This window comes from Pan paniscus, chromosome 1, assembly GCF_029289425.2.
Source record: "Pan paniscus chromosome 1, NHGRI_mPanPan1-v2.0_pri, whole genome shotgun sequence".
NCBI lineage: Eukaryota > Metazoa > Chordata > Mammalia > Primates > Hominidae > Pan > Pan paniscus.
Window position 1 is genome coordinate 106190476 of NC_073249.2, and position 24558 is coordinate 106215033.

General features: G+C 35.7%; 1 protein-coding gene across 2 annotated transcripts in view; it reads left to right on the forward strand.

Moving 5' to 3' along the window:
• The window catches only part of MAGI3 (membrane associated guanylate kinase, WW and PDZ domain containing 3), a 285866-nt gene that overhangs the window by 131001 nt on the left and 130307 nt on the right, over positions 1–24558 (forward strand). For both annotated transcript variants that reach the window (XM_055114114.3, XM_055114117.2), the window contains exon 2: positions 19237–19353. In XM_055114114.3, the coding sequence (XP_054970089.2) occupies positions 19237–19353 (117 nt within the window). The remainder of the gene's footprint in view (positions 1–19236; positions 19354–24558) is intronic.

Genomic DNA, 24558 nt, shown 5'->3' on the forward strand with positions numbered 1-24558 from the left:
TTGCTGAGTTTGAGAGGCTTTTCCAGTTGGCATTGCTCAATAGGCACATGAATTTGGAAGTAGGGAGAAAGAGTTGAGGATATCAGTTTGAAAATTACTAGAATATAGGTGATAATTAAGCTGTGGAAATAGAATGAATTCACCCAAATGAAGAACTAGTTAAATAGGGAGAAAGGCATATAAAAGATTGTGTTATCTTTAAGAATTTATTATTTAGACCAGAAGCCAAAGTATAAAACTTGGTGCCAAATGGAAAGTTTAGAAAACTTTCAGAATTCAATACAACTTCATTTAAATTAGGTTGGTCTTCAGAGGATATTGAGCTGAGTAAAATGGGCAGCTAGATGAAAGAAAATCATTCATCTATTGAGGAAACTGCAGAGAAGTCACTTTGCTAACACAGGGAAGATGTTGCTGATTATTTTCTGTTTTGGATCTGACTTAAGGAAAAAAGATAAAAGATTCATTCTTAATTGGCAGAATAGCAAAGAATGAGTTAAGTCTTTCTATAAATTATTTGTCTTAAGTACCATTGCTAGAATTAGTTAATATTGTATTTACTAAGGAATTCTATATTTTTTCAACTATTATGAAAATTTTCAAGCATACAGAAAATTAGAAAGAACAGGACAATGAATACCCATGTAACCACCACTTAGATTCCATACCCACCTATCTATAAGTATGTGTGTGTATGTGTACATGTCTGTGTTTAGCGAAACCATTTCAAAGTAAATTGCAAATTTTATGACACTTTAATCCTAAAATATTTAGCATGTATTCCATATTATACCTCACAACAGCACTATCACATCTAAGAAAATTGACAGTAATATCTTAATATTAGCTACTATCCAGTTTATAGTCAAATTTTCCCAGTTATCACAAAAATATTTTTTATGGCTTTTTTTTCCCTTCCTAAACAGGATCCAACTGAAGTTCACATATTGCCTTTAGGTGTTATACCTCTTTAGTCTCTTTTGTTTGAAAATCTTCACCTCCCCCAACCTTTTTTTTTTTTTTTTTTTTTGAAAGGAGGACAGACTTTTTAAGAGAGCAGAATGTTCTAAATTCTAAATTTGTCTGATTGCTTCTTCATGGTATCATTTGTCTTGTTCATCTATCCTTTGTAATTCCTATAAACTGGAATGTAAACCAAGTTGATTCTATTCAGATTAAATGTTTTGGCAAAAATACTTCATAGATGACACTGTAAACTTCATATTGTATTGCATCAAATGGCTATCAGATTAGCAATAATAAGTTTGATCTTTTCTGTGTAATAAAATACTTTTCTCCTTTGAGATTAGCAGGAAATCGGTGGGAATAATTTCATACTAAATGGCTTAGCATTTATTGATGACTGAATCAGTTATTTCATCGGGAGTTGCTAATTCTATCGTTCCTTGTACATTGTTAGCTGGCATTCTTAGGTAAATAAGAATTTTGCACCTGGAAATGAACAACATAATTACTTATTTGCTTTATCCTACAGTACACAAAAATAGGTTTAAAATGACAAAACCCAGTGTTAATACTATAAGCATAATGTGAGGTTCAATATTTTTAATAGTTTTTATTGTCCTTAGAATATATGCCAATAAGAATGTAAGTCAGAATACTATGTTCAAAAGTGACTTGAAATATTTTTTGTTCTCATGTGGTTATGTTACTGATTTGACAAGCAATTCAGTTGATTTGTTTCTACTTGTTTTCAGTCAAAGTTTGCTTATTTAGATCTTATATTTAGTTTTATTCTCTTGAATTTATAAAACTTTTGTTGGTTCAGAAGTCACACTATATTATAAAGTATAGTTGGAGAAGTTTGGCTTTTATTTTGTACATCTACCCTCTACCTCTGTCCTTTTACCACCCTGTCATAGGTAAACATTTTTATTCATTTCTAGTTTAGCCTCCTAGTGTGTTTCTATGTGTTGTGATATAACTGTGTAACTGTCCTTGTTAATTAGCATTGCTATAATGAAAATTCCATAAACTGAGTGGTTCAAACAACAAACATTTATTTCTCACAGTTCTGGAGGCTGGGAAGTACTAGGTTGAAGGTGCCAGCAGATTTGATGCCTGATGAGGGCTCAATTCCTAGTTCAAAGATGTCCATCTTTTTGCTGTGTCCTTATGAGGCAGAAGGTTAAGGAGCTCTCTGGGTTCTCTTTTATTGGACGCTGTTCCCATTGATGCAGGCTCTGTCCTCATGATCTAATCACCTATCAAAGGCCCCACCTCCTGATACCATTACACTGGGGATTAGGTGTCAGCATATGATTTTGGGGGAACATAAATATTTAGTCTGTGGCAGTACTACAACTCTAACTATCCTTATTTTTTCTTCTATACTGGATGTATCATCTTGTACTCCATAGTGGCATGCCTAGTATATTTGATGCCTAAAGCAGATAACTTTTTAATATATACCTCTCCTATATGACAAAATTATTTTCAAAAATAACCATGAAATAAAACAAAATATAATAATGGGTAGAAATGAGATAGAAACATTATATTTTATTTTATTGAATGTTGAATATATAATCATGCCAATAAAAATAAATTAAAAATAAAATAAATATTACAGTACAGAAAATGTTTATTAAAATATTTTCACCAGAAAATTCATCTTAAGTTTTTCTATTTGTTTTTTTAAAAAACTTCTGAAAGTTTTTCTTTTTCTGGAAAATGCAGAGAAAATGACTGTGTGATAGTGGGCATTGATGCTATTTGACCCACTAGTTTATAACTGTGCATTCAAATAAACAGTGCCATTTGGTTTCTTCTAGTAATGTAAAAGCAGCATCTTTTGTTGTTTCCCTTAGCATTCTTCACGTTTTTGTTCTTTTCTCAATATAAATGTCCATTTCCTCACATTTTATTTTTGAGTAATGACCATAGCCACAGTTTCCATGTACTGTTCTTTAAATAACAGTTTTAAAGCTTTATGTTTTATTGTCCATTGTTGAAAGTTGATTCCGGCTGTCTGCAGACATTTTTGTGTCTGATTAGCTCATCTAAAACTTCCTACCAGAAAGGAAAAAAAAAAAAAAGACAACTTAACGCAGGAACAGAAAACCAAATGTTGTATGTTCTCCTAAGTGGGAGCTAAACAAGAATACATGGACACAAATGGGAACAACAGACACCAGGGCCTATTTGAGGGTAGAGGGTGGGAGGAGGGAGAGGATTAAAAAAAATACCTGTTGGGCACTATGCTTATTACCTGGGTGACCAAATAATTTGTACACCAAGCCCCCATGACACGCACTTATATAACAATACTGCACATGTACCCAGAAACCTAAAATAAAAGTTAAAAAAAAAAAGACAACTTAGAAAAGAGAAACAAGGCCAGGTGCAGCGGCCTTATGCCTGTAATCCCAGCACTTTTGGAGGCTGAGGCAGGAGGATTGCTTGAGCCCAGGAGTTCAAGACCAGCCTGGGCAACATAGTGAAACCCTATCTCTAAAAAAATACAAAAATAAGCCCTGGTGGTGTGCACCTGTAGTCCCAGCTACTCCTGAAGCTGAGGTGGGAGGATTGCTTGAGCCTAGGGGGTCGAGGCTGCCGTAAGCTGTGATTGTACTACTGCACTCCAGCCTGGGCAGCAGAGCAAGCCCCTGTCTCAAAAAAAGAAAAGGAAAGAAAAGAGAAAAAGAGAAACAGCATACACTGATCATTATTTATTTGGAATATATTATTTAAATGCAGAAATATATGGTGTCATAGGGGCTAGAGACATAAACTGTACTCAAAGGAAACTTGAATAATTTTGAAACATTACAAAATTAACTTCTGAAATAAATGTAACTGAGTCCATGTGCATCAGAGGCTAAACTGTGAGTTCTCCACTTTCTTTTTCTTAAGTTAATTTTCATATATAAATCAGTGTTTATTGAGAAATAAGTAATAAAAATCTGCTAATTTAAAGCTTACATACAGGTTATTAAAACTTAACAGTCACTGGAACAATTATTTAGAATTTAGAACACAAATTCTTTTTCAGGGAGTATTTTTATCACTGACATTGTTTAGAATTGCTGGCACTTGATGATAAAAAGCAGAATAATTTTTAGTTAGGTTTAATTTTTAAGTTCTCTATGTAGAATGCACCCCCTTGTTGTGGGCCTCAAGGGTGATCTGCTTCTACCACCCTACCTTTGGTATGCCACTGTATCCACTAGCAAAGTATGAGACTATCTGTTTCTTCCCAACCTCACCAACAGAGTGTTGTTGAATGTTTCATCAGTCTGATGGTGAGAAATCATATTGTTTTAATTAGCATTCATCTTATGAGTGAAGGCTTTTATAAGTTTAAAGGTCGTTCATTTCTTTTTCTATAAAATGCCTAGTCATTTATTTTGCCATTCGTTTTGGTGGTAGTTTTTCCCCGACTCTATGTTTGAACATAAGTGGTATTGCGGGGGGTGGGGGGCAGGGGTGGGGGGCTGGGGCGGGGACAGGGTACCTTTCTCGAAACCTTGGTACTCAACATGATACACAACAGAAATCACCATGTCTCCCTTTAAGGTGGCTTATGCATACTGCAGCCACACTAAGGAACTAAAACAACTTCATATGTATGAGCCTAGGAAACTGTTGAAGTAGAGCTTTTCAAATTGGACTCACAGTTTCATCTGTTTTTATACATTGGAATTTCTTACACAGTTTCTTTTAAGATATAATTCAGTTCTTAAGTCTCTGAATCACTGCTATAAAGTGAGAACAAACATCAGTGGTTCTTTTAAATTTTATAATATACCATAATACAATAAGAGCTACATAATTAGAAATTAGTAATTTAACCAATAAAATCAGTTAAATTGGTTTCTTCACTGAATTGAGTTAGGCAATTTAATTAAAATAATTATCACATAAATATAGCCCTACTGCTTAAAGACTATTTATACTTTGCTAAGAAAGAAAAATTGTATATTCATTTTATAGAGTCAAATATGAATGTTTGTATTGCAGTTATTAAACTTTTATATTATATATAAACAGCTTCCCAGAAACAGAATTGAACATGAAATTTTATCTCCATGTCTGCAAATTCCCTTTCAGTCAGTATTTATATATATATTATCTTTGTCTTTATAGTGTTACCTGCATGTTTGTATTGGACCTTTTCTACTTTTTTTTTTAAGTTGCAAAAATGGTAACAACATTTAAGACAAAAGTGTAAAGACAGAGCATAGCCACTCATAATCTTATCACTAACAGCTTTTTAATTGTCAGTTGTCTTATTTTTTAATGTCTCTTCTAAATTGTCACATCTGTTTCTTTAAAAATCCTGATCTCTAAGAATAATTTCTCCTCAGTGGCACTTTTTGCCTATTGGTCCCTCTTTTAAATATGATAGTATTCTTCAATAGCAACAAAAGTGTATTCGGTTTTAATTTTGAATTTAAAATTTAACAAAGTATCTCGTGTTTACTGAGGTTAAGGTACTTGTGAATTATTTATTAGAGAGCTTGGAAATGTTAATTTTAAGTGTGTGTATTGTAAATCTGTCTCATCATGTCAAAAACAAGGTAATAGAATCACGTAATATATGAAGATGCATGTTATTGAAGAGCTACAAAGAATTGATGTTAGTGCTTACTTGAACTTACAACAGACTTTTTCCAACTGAATTGAGATTAATTTACATCTCTCTAGAAAGCAGTAACTTCTGACATCCATTCATTTTGACCATGAAAAATAAGGTGGTGTGTGGATTGTACCTCTCCCCTGTATCTATTGGTCTCGTTACCTGTGTGCCTTGTTTTTTCTCACGTGACACCTGTTTATTTTTTCATCACAGTAGCTAAATAACGTAGTATTAGTATTTGCCTACAGCAGCTCTAAGTTATATGGTTTTCTTTTAGCTTTAGTCATAGACCTCCGGATTACTTGTTTCGTGTCTCTCTGAAGAAAAAAATAAAAGAAAATGTGGTACATATACACCATGGAATACTATGCAGCCATAAAATGAACAAAATCATGTCCTTTGCAGCAACTTCAGTGCAGCTGTAGGCCATTACATTAAATCAATTAACACAACAACAGATAACCAAATCCACATGTTTTCATTTATAAATGCTAGCTAAACATTGAGTACACATGGATAGAAAGAGGAGAGCAATAGACCCTGGGGTCTCCTTCAGGGTGGAGGGTGGGAGGAGAGTGAGAGTCAAAAAACTACTTATTGGGTAGTATGCTCGCTGTCTGGGTTTGTGACAAGATCATTTGTATACCATACTCCAGAGTCACTCAATTTACCCATGTAACAAACCTGCACGTGTATCCCCCGAACCTAAAGTAAAAGTTGAAAAATAAAGATAAAAAGATAGATGAAATTTAGCTATATATCTATTAATTTAAAACCACCATTACCACCACAACTCAGAAAGACCTTGTTGCCAAGCGAACGGAATACAGATAACACACCGTGTCTTTCATCACAGAGTTTTCATCTTAATCTCCCTTGATTTGGACTGTTTAAATATCTTTTCTTTTTTTTTTTTTTTTTTTTGGAATCAGATTCCCCGTCCCCATAGCTAAAGAATTTAAATTTGTCTTTATGATGCTGTTGTATTTTCCTTTTTCTTGGGACACGGTGAGTATTAATATTCTCATTTCAATGTAATTTCTTTTTAATTTTTGAGTTTTCTTCAACTGTGCTTCTTGTTTATTAAACATTTAGTTCATTCTCTTTTCTCCTGCAGGGACACCTATAATTTGAAGTTTGAATCACAGCACTTCCCCTGCACATCTGTGAGCATTCATTCACTTCATGTCTCAGCTAATTTCTTATGTTTAGTATGTTTCTTGACTCTGCCTCCTATTTCACCAATACAATTTTCTGCTGCGTTGATTCTTCTAATGCTGCTTCTACTGCCAGTATTAATTGGTTTGTGGCTAAATTTATCCTGTGCTGCTGTTAGTGCCCTCCAACTGTTCTGCTTTTCCCATAGTCCACATTGTTGCCAGAATGATCCATCTAAAACACAAGTCTGGCTATGTCATGCATCCTGGTAAAATATTTAGTGACGTCACCACAGAGTAATGCTCTAATCCTTTAAGGTCATGAGTTAGATCCTTCTTTCATCTGAGCCTCCCGCCTATCACTCTAGTCATATAATCCCTTGCGGCCTTGCCTTTCCTTCCATGCCATTCAGCATGCCCTTTCTCCTGCCTGGAATGCCCACTGTGCTCCCTCTATCTATCCTCTCCATTCATTCTTCCAGTCTATGTTGCCTGGCTTCCCCTACCAGTCACAATTATTTTCTCTTGGGTACATACTCCTATGTACCTTGTACATGCTTCTTAACTGGCTTTTGTAGTTATTTGTTTAGACTCGTTTATGATACTATAACACTGGGGTGACCATTATGACATCAAAGACAGGTATTACTTTGTGATTTTTATATCCCCCATGCCTAGCATAGTGCTTGGTATTTTGTTTTATTACCCTTCTGTCCTCTTCGTTTTATTTATTTTAAGGGAGAAAGTAATGATCACCTCTATCATGTGATTTTTTTTTTCTTTTTTATGGGAAGTATTTTTATTGGAATCAGACTGTTTAATTGTTTTTCTCCTGTCCATGTTTTCTTGTACGTAATTTACTAATCCCTAAGATGTGGTCTTAACAGTAAATTGCCTTAAATCACCATATGGTATTCAGTCACTGGGTCGGGGTAGAGGAACCAGTTGTGTAAGTGGCCTGCAAAAGGCCCAGTTAGTATTCATTTCAGTAACCAAATTACAGGCTTAAGTCAACCAGGACTGACTTCTCTAGCTTAATTGTTTGGTCTGAAGCCTGGGATGGTGCTCAGCTTTGACATGTGTTCCTAGTTATGCAGCTCTGAAATTTGAAAGCAAGCTGTACTCGGCCAGGGTGGTCTTATTCTCTTGTTTTTATTGTTTGCCTCAAAGATTATATTTGCTCTAATTCTTAAGCACTTAAAAGAATAGGGGAAAAAACAGAAGCTTTATAGATTTCTAAAAAATGGTATACTTTTGTTGTTCGCTTAAAAAAAAAAAAACCTCTCAATAGAAAGTTATGAAGAGGAGGATAAAAATTCTTCATTGTCTTGCCACTGAGAAATAAGCACATTTTAGAATATGTTTTGCATACACATATAAGAAACGTGTACCAATTTTGTAAATATTGTATACTAAATGCTATTCTGCACCTTCCTCTTTTTTTTAACTCAATATATTTAAACATTATAAATCAGTAGTTGAAGACACGTTTCATTATTAATGATGTACTCATCAGTTCCCTATAGTTGGACACATTTTTTTACATTTGTATTTGAATATTACCTTAGTAGATCTTTTTCTAAGAGGATATGCAAGTATATGTTAATAGATATTGCCATAATGCCTTTCAGAAACGTTGTGCAACTGTATGCCCTCATTAATAGTGCATGAAAATACTTATTACCGCACATCTCTTTCAAAGCTAGATTATTGTCAGTTACTCTCTGTGAGGTAAAGTCTTCCAATTTCCAGCCCTAAATTCAGAGCTCTTCTCTGAATTCCACATAGTTATATCCAACAACCTACTTGATATTTCTACAAGGTGTCCGTCTCACCAACATATCAAAACAACATGCCCCAAACCAACCTGATTTCCTGCCTCAATTCTGAAACCTGTTCTTCTCCTTTCTATTTTTCTTTAAATAGAACTTAAATTTACCTGGTTTCTCAAACGAGAAACCTGGAGTCATTATTATTTTTTGTCTCTCCCTCTCTCCCTGAGTCTTCCTGTCAAATGTACCACCAAGTATTATGGTTTCTACCCACAATCCCATGTATAGCCAAATACAAGAAGAGTCTGTTCTTAAGCTGTCCACAATTACTAGAAGACATGTGGTTTTTTTTTTAATTTGATTAGACAGTATGAATCTAACTGTTAGGGATATAATCAAATTTCTACTTCTAATATTTAATTTAATTATACATATATTTAAACTCACAATTTAGAGATACAGGATTTGCCACTGTGTCATACAAAAATTTTGTTGGTGCTTTTTCAACACTGGAATGAGTCATCTAATACAGTTTTCCAGATCATTTCCTCCTCCCTTCCATCTTAGTTGTTTGAGATAATGTATTTTTTGAATCTGTGTATAATGCTGTCTCAGTTCCAAGTACAATTAGGGCACAATTTTTCCCCCTACTTTTTCTGTTGGCATATATTCATGATCCTGTTACCTAAGCATGGACTGAATCGCTTTTTTCAAATGATCACTGAAATATTGCTTGATGGTGACATCTAACACACACAGCAGGGAGGTAATACGTCATGGAATAATTACTGAATCTTCTTACTTTGCTTACTTTTTTCTTTTTTTTTACCAGTTGTGTCAAATTATCTCTTGAAGCAATTGTTGTTGGTTCCAGCTAACATGACTGTTCCAGACAGTACTTTGTGATTTTTCAGAACAAAATAATTTGTATGTCAGTCTGTAATCTGAAATATTCTAAGGTTCAAATATAAGATGATTTCCTCTTCTAAGGGTAGTTTTTGATATTGAAAAACTCTTCATATATATGGGTTTGTACAGTGAATCTCAAATCCATCTCCTTTTCTCTTTCACTACCACTGTAAATCAAAATCATCTCTTACCTGGACAGTGGCCCTCACTGTTTAATTGCATGCCCCATAGCTATTCTTGCCCCCCTGTACATTCTCCACACACAGTTACTTTTTTAATATGCCAGTCTAATTTTCTTACTTCTTTACATAAAGCCCATTAGTGCTATTTCTTGACTACCTTTTCAGTTTACCTTGGTACCACTTGGCTCTTACCATTAGCACATGAAGTCTTCAGCTTGATATAGATAGCAGATAGCCTCTATTTAGCTATTAAAATCCCTGCATTGGTAGTAGTGGGTAAGGAGGGAGCTAGAGCTGAGGGAACATTTTGGTAGCTTTATCTCCGTTTCTCTATGAATTTTTGTCTTTTGCTCCTAGGCATTGGGAATTTTTGCTTTCCCTGTTGAGAGTAGGCATGGTGGCTTCATTTGGCTCCCTCTGCTTCAGGGTGAACTCATGGTGAATTAGAAGGTACTCTGCCACAGCTCATACACTTTTTGTCATGTACTATTCCACTCTCAAGTTACTGTCGTCTGCAGCTTTGAAGAAGGTTTGCCTACTGACATCACACCTCCCAGTTAAGAACCTTGTACAGAAGAAAAATGGCCAATGAGTTTGGCCAGTGAGTTCCACCTTCAGTCCCGCCGTGCTTTCTGATAGCTCACGTAAACTGGGGATGTCAGTGGAGGCCTTCCGGATATTTTCTATTCAGAGTTTGCAAAACGTGCTGTCCTTATGAGCTAGAGAGTTGCTCGTCAGCTTCTGGCATTCCCTCAGTGTAGTCCAAATTGTTTTGTATTTTCTGGAGTTGATAACTTTTTTAAGAGATAATAAATTTTTTCTTTCATTTTTGATTATTTTTTCTCATTTTCTGTGTTGAAAAGAGGGATTTTTGTAAAAGTGACTTATATTGTCATGTTGCCTAGAAGACTCTTCCAGTTCTTGAGCAGACATTTTACATTTTGAAGGATCATTTTAAAAAATATTTTAAATGTGTTATTGATTAAAGAGAGATTAGAAATGGAAATTGGAAATACTTAAATTATTTTGTTTGTTGAATGTATGTTGACTCTCTCTGGACTCAGATTACTTTTGATGTGTAATAGAATTTTGGGGATCTTTAACCATTTACTGCAGAAAAGTTCTGAGGGTCAGTATATATTTTTAAAAGCTATCAGAGAAAAGAAGACTATTAAATTGTTCCTTTCATATTGGTTAATTATATCAGCCTACTGCCTGAATCCAGAGGTTGAAATTGTTTACAATAATGAAGTCTCTTAAAATACACTATGAATTCTCTAATTATCATCTTTTTTGGGTCAATATTCCCTTTCAGCTGTCTCTTTATTAGCTGTTGTAATGAAATATCAGTAACAGATCTTCCACCTCAAGTCTTGGACATTCTGTTGAAGCACATAACTTTGATTTGTAAAGACTACTAAACCCAGTTATTCTGTTTTCAGTGAAAATGACAGTGCACAATAGATGGTTTTGTACCCTCCTGTCAAAAGGATGAAGCATATAATATGACTCAGTTATTGGTGTGCCAGCCAGGCATTGGTTATCTAGCATTACGACAGGTTTGCTAATGATTCCGGATGTGAGCGTCACAAAGAAAAAATTGTAAATAGCCTCAGGATAACACTTCTAAAATGCTGTTTTTTTTTTTTAAGTACTAAATGTTCATAATCCCATAAAAAGTTTAGAAAAGAAAAGGACCCAATTTTGATTATTTATTTTTTCACTTTTTCTACTCTGTTCTGCTAGGAAGGTCCCATCTTACTTTGCCCTTCCTGATATATGACCTTTTAAGGGGAGGTTGTGGTGATTTTGTTGTGTCTTGTCTAGAATGATGATTTCCATCTTATTTTTCAAACATGGGTTTTAGTTCTTTAGTTTATCCGTTGACTGAGAGTTTCAGTTAGAAGAGAAATGATTGCAATTTATCCTAGGAATGGTGAAAATAATATTTATTTTGAAGACAGCTGACCAAAGAAAAGCCTACACAAATAGTCTCAGCTTTCATGTAGAACTTGGAAGTTTTTCGTCATAATGGTCCACTATGTTAGGCCTCCTTTTCCATTAATGACCTTTAAAGGGCACAATTTTTCAAAATTTGGTTTTTAGTTTGTAAAACTTTTTTTTTCATTATAGTAACATATTTTCACTGCAGAAAATTTGAAAAACAAAAGCTATGAAGAAAAATGTTTTTAAAGAAAAAAGTTTATTTAAGGCCGGATGTGGTGGCTCACTCCTGTAATCCCAGTGGATGCCGGAAACCATGGATTGTACCAGATCCTACATATACTATGTTTTTTGATCTAATAACCCAGACAGCTACTAAGATAGCTACTGAGTAACTAATGTGTGGGTAGCATGTATGGCATGGATATAGAGATGATACAGCAGGACAAAGGGATGACTCACATCCCAGGCGGGATGGAACAGGACGGTATGGGAGTTCATTGCAGCACTCAGAATGGCATGCAATCTAAAACTCATTAATTGTTTGTGTCTGGAACTTTCCATTTAATACTTTCAGACCAAGGCTGACTGTGGGTAACTGAAACCGTGGAAGACAAAACGTCAGATAAAGAGGAACTCCTGTACTTCTCTTTTATAATGTTTCCACGTTTGAAATTTCTTCTTCAATGTTTATCTTCCCTGCAAGACTTTAAGTTCCCTTTGGGCTCACTCTCATTCACTGTGTTTAGCCCTAAGTACCTACTCCTCAGAACTCAGAAATGACTAGACTGTGTCATGGAAAAGTAGGCTGTTATGAAACAGGAAACCTGTACTCTATAAGCTTATGCAAAAGAAGAAATTCATCAAAAGGGACCATGTCTCTTACACACACAAGTACATACGCGTGTGCACACACACAAACACACAGAGAAAGAGAGGGAGAGAGAGAAAGAAACAGGGATATTCTAGGACAGCGCTTACAATGTTTACAGTGTAGGCTCTGAAGACAGATTGACTGTGTTCACATCCCAGGTCTGTCACTTACTAGCAGTGTAACCTTGGCCAAGTTACTTGACTTCTCAATACTTTAGCTTCTTACCTATAAAATGGGAATAATAATAACACCTACTTCAAAGGTTATCATGAGGAGTGAGTTAAAACATATAGCATATACTATAATAAATATAATTAATATGTATATAATAATGATAATAATTCTAAAATAACAGCCCTAGTCATCAGCATTTCCATTTCTTGTTCTTGTCTCATTCCTATGCCTCTTCCACAGAAAGAAGTGTTTTTGGCTTTTCCTGCTGTAGACTTGTTATACCCAATGGTGCCAGAAGATAATCGATTCAAATGGTTAGCTTAGCCTTATTTTATATTTCAGTCCAGATACCATTTTGTGAATATGTTTTAAAATGTTAATAAATAAAGAACAGAATTTGATGAATTGACATATAAACTGTAATTAAAACCTACTTTAAAGACTCATAGAGCTTGCTGCTTTAATGAAGAATTGAAGAAATTGATGAAGAATTTATTTTAGTGTTTTGACTGAGCCAAAATAAAATCAGTTTCATTGTTGAAGAAACACAGTTTAACATAAACTTGTAGATAGACTATTAAAGAGTGCTGTATCAGTTAAGTGAGCACTGTCTTCTAAAATTTCATGTATTCAAGGATGGAGAGGGTCAAATGAATAGTTAAAAATACAAATTAAGGCCAGGCATGGTGGCTCATGCCTGTAATCCCAGCCAGCACTTTGGGAGTCTGAGGCAGGCGGATCACTTGAGCTCAGGAGTTTGACACCAGTCTGGGCAACATGACAAAACCCTGTCTCTACCAAAAATACAAAAATTAACCTGGCCTGGTGGCATGTGCCTGTGGTCCCAGCTACTTGGGAGGCTGAGGTGGGAGGATTGCTGGAGCCCCCGAGGCGGAGGTTGCAGTGAGCCGAGATCGCACCTCTGCATTCCAGCCTGGTTGACAGAGTGAGACCCCATCTAAAAAAAAAAAAAAAAAAAAAAAATTAAACTGATTCACTTATTCTATTTTCTAGGTACACACTAAATCTATAAAAACTAAACTAAATCAATAAAAATAAACCATGGCCTTGGCCTTTAGATAGCTGACAATTTATGTTTAACAATGTATATGGTATTTTTGAACAGCTTTTGTGCCATAGAATGAATATGTTTTACTATGAAATGTATAGATACTGATTATCTAGAAAAGCATTGTAAATACTTTTATTTTTACAAAGAAGTAGACAGTTTGATTTATTATTTTTTAGGGATCCCCTTCCTTGAGCCAGGGAGCCAGTCTGGCATTAGGCTAATCTCACCACTTTCATGGAGGCTTCCCTTACTGCTATAGATCTCATGAGGTAGAAGAAGTAATAAGAGGGACTGCTATTCTGAGTCCTGGTCTAATGGAAAAGGACTAGTTTGTAATATTGGTTGTGTGTTGATGTGGTTGTATTGAACAGTTTATTGGGAAAGTCACCAAGTTGTCTTACAGACATCATTGTAAAGAAGAGAACTGAAACATGGTTATGCCCATCCTTTGCCTTTAAGGAAAACAGATATTTGCAAGATTATAGCATCTATGGCTGTGATTTCAAGGCTAGAGAGTTCTAAAAGAAAAATTATTAGAAGAAATTCTTATAGGTGCACAAAATGCCCTGAACAGCTCAGGTTTCTTAAAGGATGTGCATGATTAATAGATGAAAGGAGCACATAATCATCACACAGTTATACAGTGCTAAGACTTTAAGAAATAAACATTTAAGAATTTTCTCTTCAAAGGCCAAAATTTAAAAGGAACTAAGATGCCTCAGAGTGCACAAAGAGCTTTTAAGGTTGTGTTTGGAGCAAGAGCAACAAGAGGGAAGAGATAGCTCACTGTCTGAAGAAGATATTCTTAATGTCTGTTTACAGGTAAAAATCAGACCTATACAATTCTTACTTTGCTTCTATAATCTTGCAATAGCAGAAATCCTTTTCCTATAGTAAAAGGTAAAACAAACAACCTGAAACAGAGGAAATTAAACAAACAAACAAAAAATATGAGAAGATGGAGTATCATTCACTTTAAATAAATTTAAATTTTCAATACTGAAATGTATTGCCTCCCAGGAGTTGACGGACTCAGGTATAATCGTAGGGTTATTGTCACTTTTTTTTTTTAACAAAATATAGTTTTTTGTTTGTTTGTTTGTTTGTTTTGTTTTGTTTTGTTTTACAAAATCACTGAGAATATGGGGTAAATACTTGGAGACAAGAGAGAGACAAATGTCCTAGTTTCCAAAAAGGAATAAAGTATATTGCAAAAACCCAAGACCAATTCCCTACTTTAAACTGTGGTAAAATTTGAAGAGATTGTAAAAAAATGAAATATTGTGTTTAGAAGAGAATGGGATGATCACCATGAATCAATATGAATTTATAAGAATAAGACATGCCAAACTGACCTCATTTTTTTTTTTGCTTTATTTTTAGTTGTATAATTGCTATTGGATTAGAGAATAGTAAAGACATGTTGTATCTTGACTTTCGCCAAGTGGTTGACAGTGTTTCCTTAACTATCCTTGTGGAAACATGATGAAATTAGATTGTAATTAGATTGATTTACAGCTGCTTGCCTGGCCATTGCCATGCCAGCATGCCCAGCATTTAGTTAAATAATAGTTACTTTATATACTGGTTCCTCACAGAGAACTGGTGGTGAACATTAATTTGCATATATTCAGAAAGTATGGATTTGTAGTTAACGAGTTTTTTTAAGGATTTGTATGTTGAAACTTGAGTTCCTGGATTTATTCATGATTAAGGTTTCTGTTAGGGACTTTTTTGCAACCAAGCTGTATTTGTAAGATATATAAATCTGTTTTTAATTTACATATGTAACCTTGACTTATAAATTACTTAGAAGCCAAGGCATAATATTAGCATTTAGAGCAAAGTCTGGCTATGTTAAGAATGCTAACGTTATGAAGAATCTTTTCTTTGTTCAGTAACAACTATAGTAAGCTCACTTGGATGTTTTTCATACCCTTGAAATGTCATTCCTGTGAACTATCCCTAAACAAAAGGCAGATGTTCATATACAAATTGATAATACAGATATATTCAGCAGTGTCTTTCTGAGTTAATGTGTCTGTTGGCCTTCTGGTAATCCCACAGTCAGCTGCCTGTTCAAGATATTTACATATTTTTTTAAAAAATACAAATTCCCTGGAATCATATCAAAGAGAGAACCATATATTTTGTCCCCTTAGGAAGTTCTTTTGGCAGTCCATGATGGCTGCTACATCCGATATATTTTTTAATTAATTGTTACTTTTAAAGAATGCAAGTCCATAGTTAACTTATTAAACTTTCATAATTGATATTTCTTTGATGCTTGTAATATTTTGTTTCTAGCCTCAAAAAAGTGTGATAACTTTTTTGAATACTTGCAGATGTTTACATAAAATATCACAATTATTTATTTATTTGTTTATTTTTGAGACAGAGTCTCACTCTGTTGCCCAGGCTGAAGTGCAGCCGCACAATCTTGTCTCACTGCGACCTCTGCCTCCCAGGTTCAAGCGATTCTCCTGCCTCAGCCTCTGGAGTAGTTGGGATTACAGGCACATACCACCACACCCTGCTAATTTTTGTATTTTTAGTAGAGATGGGGTTTAATCATGTTGGCTAGGCTGGTCTCGATCTCCTGACCTCAAGTAATCCAACTGCCTCGGCCTCCCAAAGTGCTGGGATTACAGGCATGAGCCACCGCACCCAGCCAAAATATCACACTTGTAAAATTGTCCCTCACATTTTTCTTTACAACTGTTCGTCTCGGTGTTACATCCAGAATCCCAGTAGAAATGAACGGTGAAAAACAGAGTGCAATTTCCAGCCTTGGCCTCTCAGTCTTAAGATCTTGTAGGCCCTTAAAACAAGAATTGAGGCCAGGCACAGTGGCTCATGCCTGTAATCCTAGCACTTTGGGAGGCCGAGGTGGGCAGATCATGAGGTCAGGAGATCGAGGCCAACCTGGCTAATACGGTGAAGCCCCGTCTCTACTAAAAAATACAAAAAATTAGCCAGGCGTGGTGGCGGGCGCCTGTAGTCCCAACTACTCGGGAGGCTGAGGCAGGAGAATGGCGTGAACCCAGGAGGCGGAGCTTGCAGTGAGCCAAGATTGCGCCACTGCACTCCAACCTGGGCGACAGAGTGAGACTCCATCTAAAAAAAAAAAAAAAAGCAAGAATTGAGTTGTTTCAATTATTTTGCCTTAAGAGACCCATTATGCTGTAATTTATGATTTTATTGTGGCTTTGTCCTTAATTATATCTAATTTAATGGTTGTTATTTTATAGATTAAAATGCAATCTGAGTTTTTAGCATTTTATAGTTATCTTTGTACGTTATACCATATCTGACAGTAAAGCTTCAAATTTTAAAAAAAAGGAAATCGTGAGTTAATAAAACAAAGTATTGAGTCAGACTGTCTTTTTAAATTATTCATGTATTATCTTTTATCCAAATTAAGTCTTTTTCTGAAAATATGTTGTATAGCAGATTTTTAGATGTCGGAGCCTACATTATGTTGTTTTTAAGTGGGGGAAAAAACAATGATGCATTCTCTGTCCATTCAAAAACCCTAACCAAACTTCCCCAAATATCACAAAACACCTTTAGACAACTATATAGCGATCTACCAAAACTTTTGTATGACATTTACAAAACATTTGAGACATCTCTTACCTGATTTTAAAAATACTTAATGAATTCATTATTTGGTATATTTTTGTTCAATAAGTAATGAGACTATACAGTATTGATTATAAATTAGCATTTTATTCTATCCGGTGATGAATAGTATACTGTATGATTCTGTATTATACATTTAAAAAATGAAATAATATTATTTTTATCTAAATAAGGCTTGGGTTAGTGGGATCCCTAAATGCTTAATAGAAACAACCTCTGGGACCAGAGATTCTTCTGTGTTCATCCTGGTAAATATCTTTCAGGTTTATTAAAATCACAAAGGCTCCCCCTTGCTCAGCATCTATTTTTAGCAAGACAAAAGAAGGACTTTTTAGGGTTTGTGTTTATTAGTTTAGGATCTGAATATGTTTGCTGAACTTTTGACACACACTGATTTCCTGCTTATATTAACACCGTCTTGCATAGGTTATGTTCATTTATACATATGAGAAGAGCAAAAGAGGGAGTTAGAAATGTAATATTGTGGAATAATAGTTAAAAAAATTAGCTGATCAATAGTATTTGGTTTATCTAAACTTGTCATAAGTGCATTGCTCTAAATAAAAGAGTATACTTTAATCAACTGTTCTTATTCAATAAAATAATCTATTTTGCCTTAGCATTGATTTTTTCTAATTATCTGAAGCCTTGTCTAATGAACAATGCTTTGGACTGTTTGGAGTTTCATTTTAAGTTCAACCCTTACTATAAATTCATTGCTATCAGATTTCTGCAATCCTGTTTTTTCTGCTTAATATTTCTTTGAGAGCCCTTATATCTCTCTATTTATTTCCCATTTTCCCCACAAATAATAGAAAATTTTTGACTTTCTTAATTATTCACATTGTATCTAGGAGTCAAGCAAGTGGACAGAAAATGCCTGTTCAATCTAGTGATAGGAAGAAGACCCTAAGGTAGGGCCAGTTTGGCCTTTTCGAAGATCAGAAAGATGGCCAAGAATAGGTGGAGCAGTGTTTGACAGTGGGAAGAGTGACCAAATTAGGATCAGGGATGGCTGGAGCCAGAACATGTAGGGCCTTCTAGTCCCTGTTCGGGATTTTAGATTTTGTTGCAAGTATAAGATATCTGAGGGGACCCTAAACAGAGTAGTAATTATCAGATTTATGTTTTAAATCTCACTCTGGCTTCTAAGTGGTGGGCAGCAGGAAGGAGACAAGAATAATGCCGATTAGAAGGCTGGGACAGAATTCCAGATGAGGAATCAGTGGTGGCCTAGATTAGGGTGGTGGCAAATGAAATGAAGAAAAGTCAAATATGTCTTGGAAGTAGAACCGACAAAAGTTGCTAATGTGTTGGATCTGGATGGGTAGAAGTGAAAAGGAGAAATCAAGGATGACTTCTAGATTTCGAGATTGTTTTGCAAGTTGATGGTGCCTTCTACAATAGGGAAAATGTTGGGGAGGAAACATTGGGGGCAGATGAAATTAAAAGTTCTGTTTGGGCTATCTGAAACTTGAGGTGCTTATTTGACTTCCAAATATATTTGCAATATATATGCATCAGTTTGATGAGTTTAGAGCTTGGCAGAGGTAGATCAAGGATGGATACATGATATGAATGTGGAAGTTTATCATTATATAGATAGTATTTAAAGCCATGGGACTAAATGAAATTACTCTGAATATTTTTGTCACCTTCTCTGACCTGTACCTTCTCCCTCCCTTACCATGTAAAATTATTCCCACATTATATGGCAGGTACATATTTTAATTATAGTACCTATAAATAATTTGGTGTTCTTTTCTTTTTAGTAAAATTCTCTGATTTCTTTATCCTGTTTATAGCTAACTGGTTTAAGAGTATTCAGTTACTAGCTTCTATATTTAAGTGAACGTCTAAAAATTATGCATTTATTTTCTGTTTTTTTCTTTGTCTTTGCTCCAGGCAAAGTCATTAATAAAGATTTGCGGCATTACCTAAGTCTTCAGTTTCAAAAAGGATCAATTGACCACAAACTGCAGCAAGTGATCAGAGATAATCTCTACTTGAGAACCATTCCATGTAAGTATGTGATGGAATAAAAGAACTGAAGCAGAAATGTCCTTTCTTAACTAATTAAACATCTACAGATAGTTTGATGGAGTATTTCACATGAAATTGTGAAGACTAAGTTGGGAACAAGAATGAAACAAAAATTGGATAAGAAAAATTTTCAAAGAACTTGAGAGGTTTTGTTTTTAAAAGTAGAAAAATGGAAAAACTGGGTCGGGTGCAGTGGCTCACACCTATAATCCCAGTACTTTGGGAGGCCGAGGTGGGTGGACTTGAGGTCAGGAGTTCAAGACCAGCCTGGCCAACATTGTGAAACCTCATCTCTACTAAAAATAAAAAAAATTAGCCGAGTGTGGTGGCGGGCGCCTATAATCCCAGCTACTTGGGAGACTGAGGCAGGAGAATCGCTTGAACCCAGGAAGAGGAGGTTGCAGTGAGCCGAGATCATGCCACTGCACTCCAGCCTGGGTGACAGAGCGATACTCTGTCTAAAAAAAAAAAAAGGCCGGGCGCGGTGGCTCACACCTGTAATCCCAGCACTTTGGGAGGCTGAGGCGGGCGGATCACTAGGTCAGGAGATCGAGACCATCTTGGCTAACACGATGAAACCCCGTCTCTACTAAAAATACAAAAAAAGAAAAAATTAGCCGGGCGCGTCGCAGGCGCCTGTAATCCCAGCTACTCAGGAGGCTGAGGCAGGAGAATGGCGTGAACCCGGGAGGCGGAGCTTGCCGTGAGCCGAGATAGCGCCACTGCAGTCCGGCCTGGGTGAAAGAGCGAGATTCCGTCTCAAAAAAAAAAGTAGAAAGTAGAAAAACTGGAAGATTCTATATTGTGAGTTTTAAAAAGTGATGACTAGAATTTAAGATTATGTAATCCCAGCACTTTGGGAGGCTGAGGTGGGCAGATCACCTGAGGTCAGGAGTTTGAGACTAGCCTGGCCAACATGGTGAAACCCCATCTCTACTAGAAATACAAAAATTAGCCGAGCATGGTGGCAGGCGCCTGTAATCTCAGCTACTTGGGAGGCTGAGGCAGGAGAATCTCTTGAACCTAGAAAGCGGAGATTGCAGTGAGCCGAGATCATGCCGTTGCACTCCAGCCTGGGCAACAAGAGCAAGACCCTCAACTCAAAAAAAAAGAAAAAAACGAAAAAATATATATATATATTTTTACATGTTGTTAACTAGATTTTATTCCTGTAAATCAATTTGTAAAGCCTTATGCAGTAAGTAGACTTTTTAGCTCCCAGTGCCTTGCATACCAAGAACAAGTATTTTATTAGAACTTTATTTTAAAATAATTTTAAAATCTGCCCCTTCCCCAACAAGAAAAAAAAAAAAAAAGAAGAAGAAAAAGGAAAGGGACTCTCTCTTACTTGGAATAATTTCTTTTTTCCCTCCCTCCGTGGCTTCTTCCCTTCCTCCCTTGACTATGTAGTGGCAAAGAGCTAAGTAAAATTGAGTTCAAAATCTTTACTCTAGCATCTTACTGGCTACTTTACTTGGGCAAGTTACTTAATGTTCCTGATCCTCAGAAACTCTCTATATAGAATTAGAATAACAAGACTTACCTCATATAGCTGTTACTAGGATTTAAAATGAGAGCATATATGTAAACTGCTTGGCCTAGAGAGGCACTCAAGCAGTGTTTGTCCCCTTCCCCCATTCTAACTGGATCTCCTCCCTCTCATTTCACCTCGATTCAATCAGTTTTTAAAGTGCACATTTCTCAGCACTATAGGAAAGGGAAAAAAATTTAAAAATAAAGTGGACATCTGATTCTTGTCCAAAATCTATAGTTTATCCTTCAAAGATTTCTACTGACAAAGTTCAGACTCCTTAGCATCGCATAAAATATTTTTTGTTTTTTTAATCTGCCTCCTTATCTATGATTTCCTCCTACAAATCTACCTTGTAGCTGCAGATTGTAACTTCTGCCTTTATTTCAATTTGTATTTGCCTGATGTGTCTTTGTCCATCTTGTTATTCTTAAAGTCTCTGAATCTCTGCTTTACAAATAGTTCTAGACTTTACTCAGTAGCCAGTGTGAAACTTCTTAAATTTTTATTGATGTGATCAATATCTTTAGCCTCAGTTCTGTCATGGTTTTTATATTTACCATATATAAGCCTTTTGTATGAAAAGCTTTTCACTGTGTAGTTATTTTATTTGATCTCTTTTTAGGAAGGTTTGTAGGGATCTTTTTTTTAATGGTTACCTTGATACCTTTATATAATAATCTTTGTTCCTCCCTCCCTATTTTTTTGCTTCTGTCTCTACTATGAGTAATATTAAAATTACTTAGTCATCTCTTCTTTTTCCTTCCTTCTCTCCCATCATCTGACTTGAAGTAATATCTTTTTATTCCTACGAAATATAAGGTAATCAGTAAGTGTATTCCACTTTGCATGTGCTTTTCTCATTCTTACCCTACTTTTTTTGATAGTTGGGCTGTTGTTCTACATTGGCTAAGCAAATAGCCATTACATTACTGTACTTTCCTCCTTTATAATTATCATTTATCTTTTATTCTGTGGGTAAATACATATTTAATATAACCACCAATCCTTATGTTGTTATTTTTAACTAATTGTAGTTGTCTAAAGCTTTTTCTTTACTCATTTTCCCAGCAAAGGCTCACAGGATCATCTTAGGAGTTTGTTTGTGGCCTTTATACTTTGATGTTTGTTTGGATGGATATAAAATTTTTGACTCATTTTCTTTCCTTGACTATCTTAAATATATTAGTCAACTATCTAACTGTTTTTGGCATAAAGCATTGCTCTTAAAGAGTTTGGTAGCAATCTAATTTTCATTCCTTTGTAAGTAACTTGATATTTTGCCTGCATGGGATGTCTCATTTTTAGTTTCATAGCTCTAGAGCTTCCTCTTCCCTTGTTAAAACAAGATAATAAAAATATGTACTTGTACTTTCTAAGATAGGTCTTTTTTTTCTACTGCCCTCTGCCACTTTCACTTAAGTTTTTCTTTTAATTTTATTGTTCCAGTTTTGCAGTTTCCTCAGTGTGAGGTTTTTATCCTAGAAGGGAGCTAAAATTTATTTTATTTCATTTCACAGGGTCCAAGCAGCTGTAGCCCTTTTAGATCTCAACAGGCCCTCTTAACTTACACACAAATTGAAGTGTCCAAAGCTCCCTCTAGGAACCTAGACGCAATGACACATCAGTAGCAGGTAGCATACTGAAGGGTCACATGTGATCTCTAAATATCATACTTTCCTAAAAAGTTTGAGGTCTCCTTGGAGATAGTTCTGATTCTAGGTCTGGTACAAGGAAAGTACAAGATGAGCTTTGGAGCATATAAGTGTATCAGAAAGTATATAGTGCTTAAAACATTATAGAGACATATCAGAAGGACATAGAAGCCACCTAGAAGGGGTGCTTGATACTTACTCCAAAAATCTGAAACAATTTGAGCAACAACGTTGAAAAAAGAGGGCACTTCTATTATTGTCAGATACTGAGCTGTAGGTGGAACAGGACTATGATCCCTGAGAGAAGAAGAAACGAGACCACACACAGAGGAATCCTATAATTTCCTCAACTTTCTACTTAGAGGCACTTTCTGGACCACAGCACAAGGAGGGAGAGTCCAGGCAGAGTCAACAATGGACTCTGAGTTGAAGGGACAGAAATCTGAGTTCAAGAAGCCTGAGGTATCTGGAATTTGCAGGACAGAATGTCACAGAGGAGAGGGCTATGAAGAAAAAGAGCTCAAGCAATCTGTAAAGGCACCCCCTTGATTCTGTGGCTGAATACTAAGCTGAGAATATGTAGGACCAGACTCTTCAAGGTTAAACCAAAAAATCTCTCAGACTTTTAAGTTTAACAATTCCCAGAGCTTACCCAGGGGCCAGGAGACATTTGAGTTCTAATCAGCTTGGTGGAAGAATCCCATAAGGGTCCTCCCTTACTAGCAGGGCTAAAATAGTCAGATAAAGCTCCTCTAGGCCTGCTTTAACAAAGCTTAATTAAGCAAGACTCCAAAGGATCAAGTGAATATGCATGCAACTTAACTGCTAGCAAAAAAGGAAGAAAGAAGGAAAGAAGTAAATCAACACTCTTTAAAGAAAGACAGTGTCTGGGCTCAGTGGCTCACGCCTGTAATCCCAGCACTTTGGGAGGCTGAGGCAGGCGGATCATGAGGTTAAGAGATCGAGACTATCCTGGCCTACATGGTGAAACCCCGTCTCTACTAAAAATACAAAAATTAGCTGGGCGTGGTGGCGGGTGCCTGTAGTCCCAGCTACTTGGGAGGCTGAGGCAGGAGAATTGCTTGAACCTGGGAAGTGGAGGTTGCAGTGAGCCGAGATCGTGCCACTGCACTCCAGCCTGGTGACAGAGCGAGACTACGTCTCAAACAAACAAACAAAAAAATAGAAAGACAACAAAACGGAAACATTGTGTAACAAAATATTCAGAGTGTCCAGCATCTAATAAAAAATTACTAGACCTGCAAAAAGCAGGAAAATGTGACCCATAATCAAAAGAAAAGTCAGCTGATAGAAAAAAGAAACAGAAATGACACATGATGGCATTACTATACCAGGAGTTTTAGTTATTAGAAATATGCTCAAGGATTTAAAGAACAGTATCAACATAATGAAGAGAAAAATTATATATAAATATTCATGTGTGTATGTGTGTGTGTGTGTGTGTGTGTGTATGAATGAAGTGGAACCTTAAAAATTCACTGAATGGACTCAACAGGAGATTCAAAACTGGAGAAGAAAAGATCAGTGAACCTGAACACGTAGCAATATAAACTAATGAAACTGAAGCACAGAGAAGAAAATGACTGAAAAAGTGAACTTTTTTTTTTTTTTGAGCAACCAGATGACAATGGGGAGGGGAGAGATTTCTACTTCTGCAATGAAGTACCAGTACCATAACTAGTACTCGATTTACCTTTTTGTAATAAAGAACTGGAAATTGGACGAGGAATATGTAACAGCTGTTTTCAGACATTGAAATACAGGCAGAACAGGACTATGATGCATTTATATTTACCCATGACAAACTATCAAGCCAAAGTGGAGGAAGGAGAAAAAAAAGAAATAGTGACTGAAATGTTTCCAAATTTGATGAAAATAATAAGTGCACAGATCTAAGAAGCTCAATAGATCCCAAGCAGAAGAAATGTGAAGAAAACCATATCAAAGGACATCATAATTAGATTATAAAAAACCATT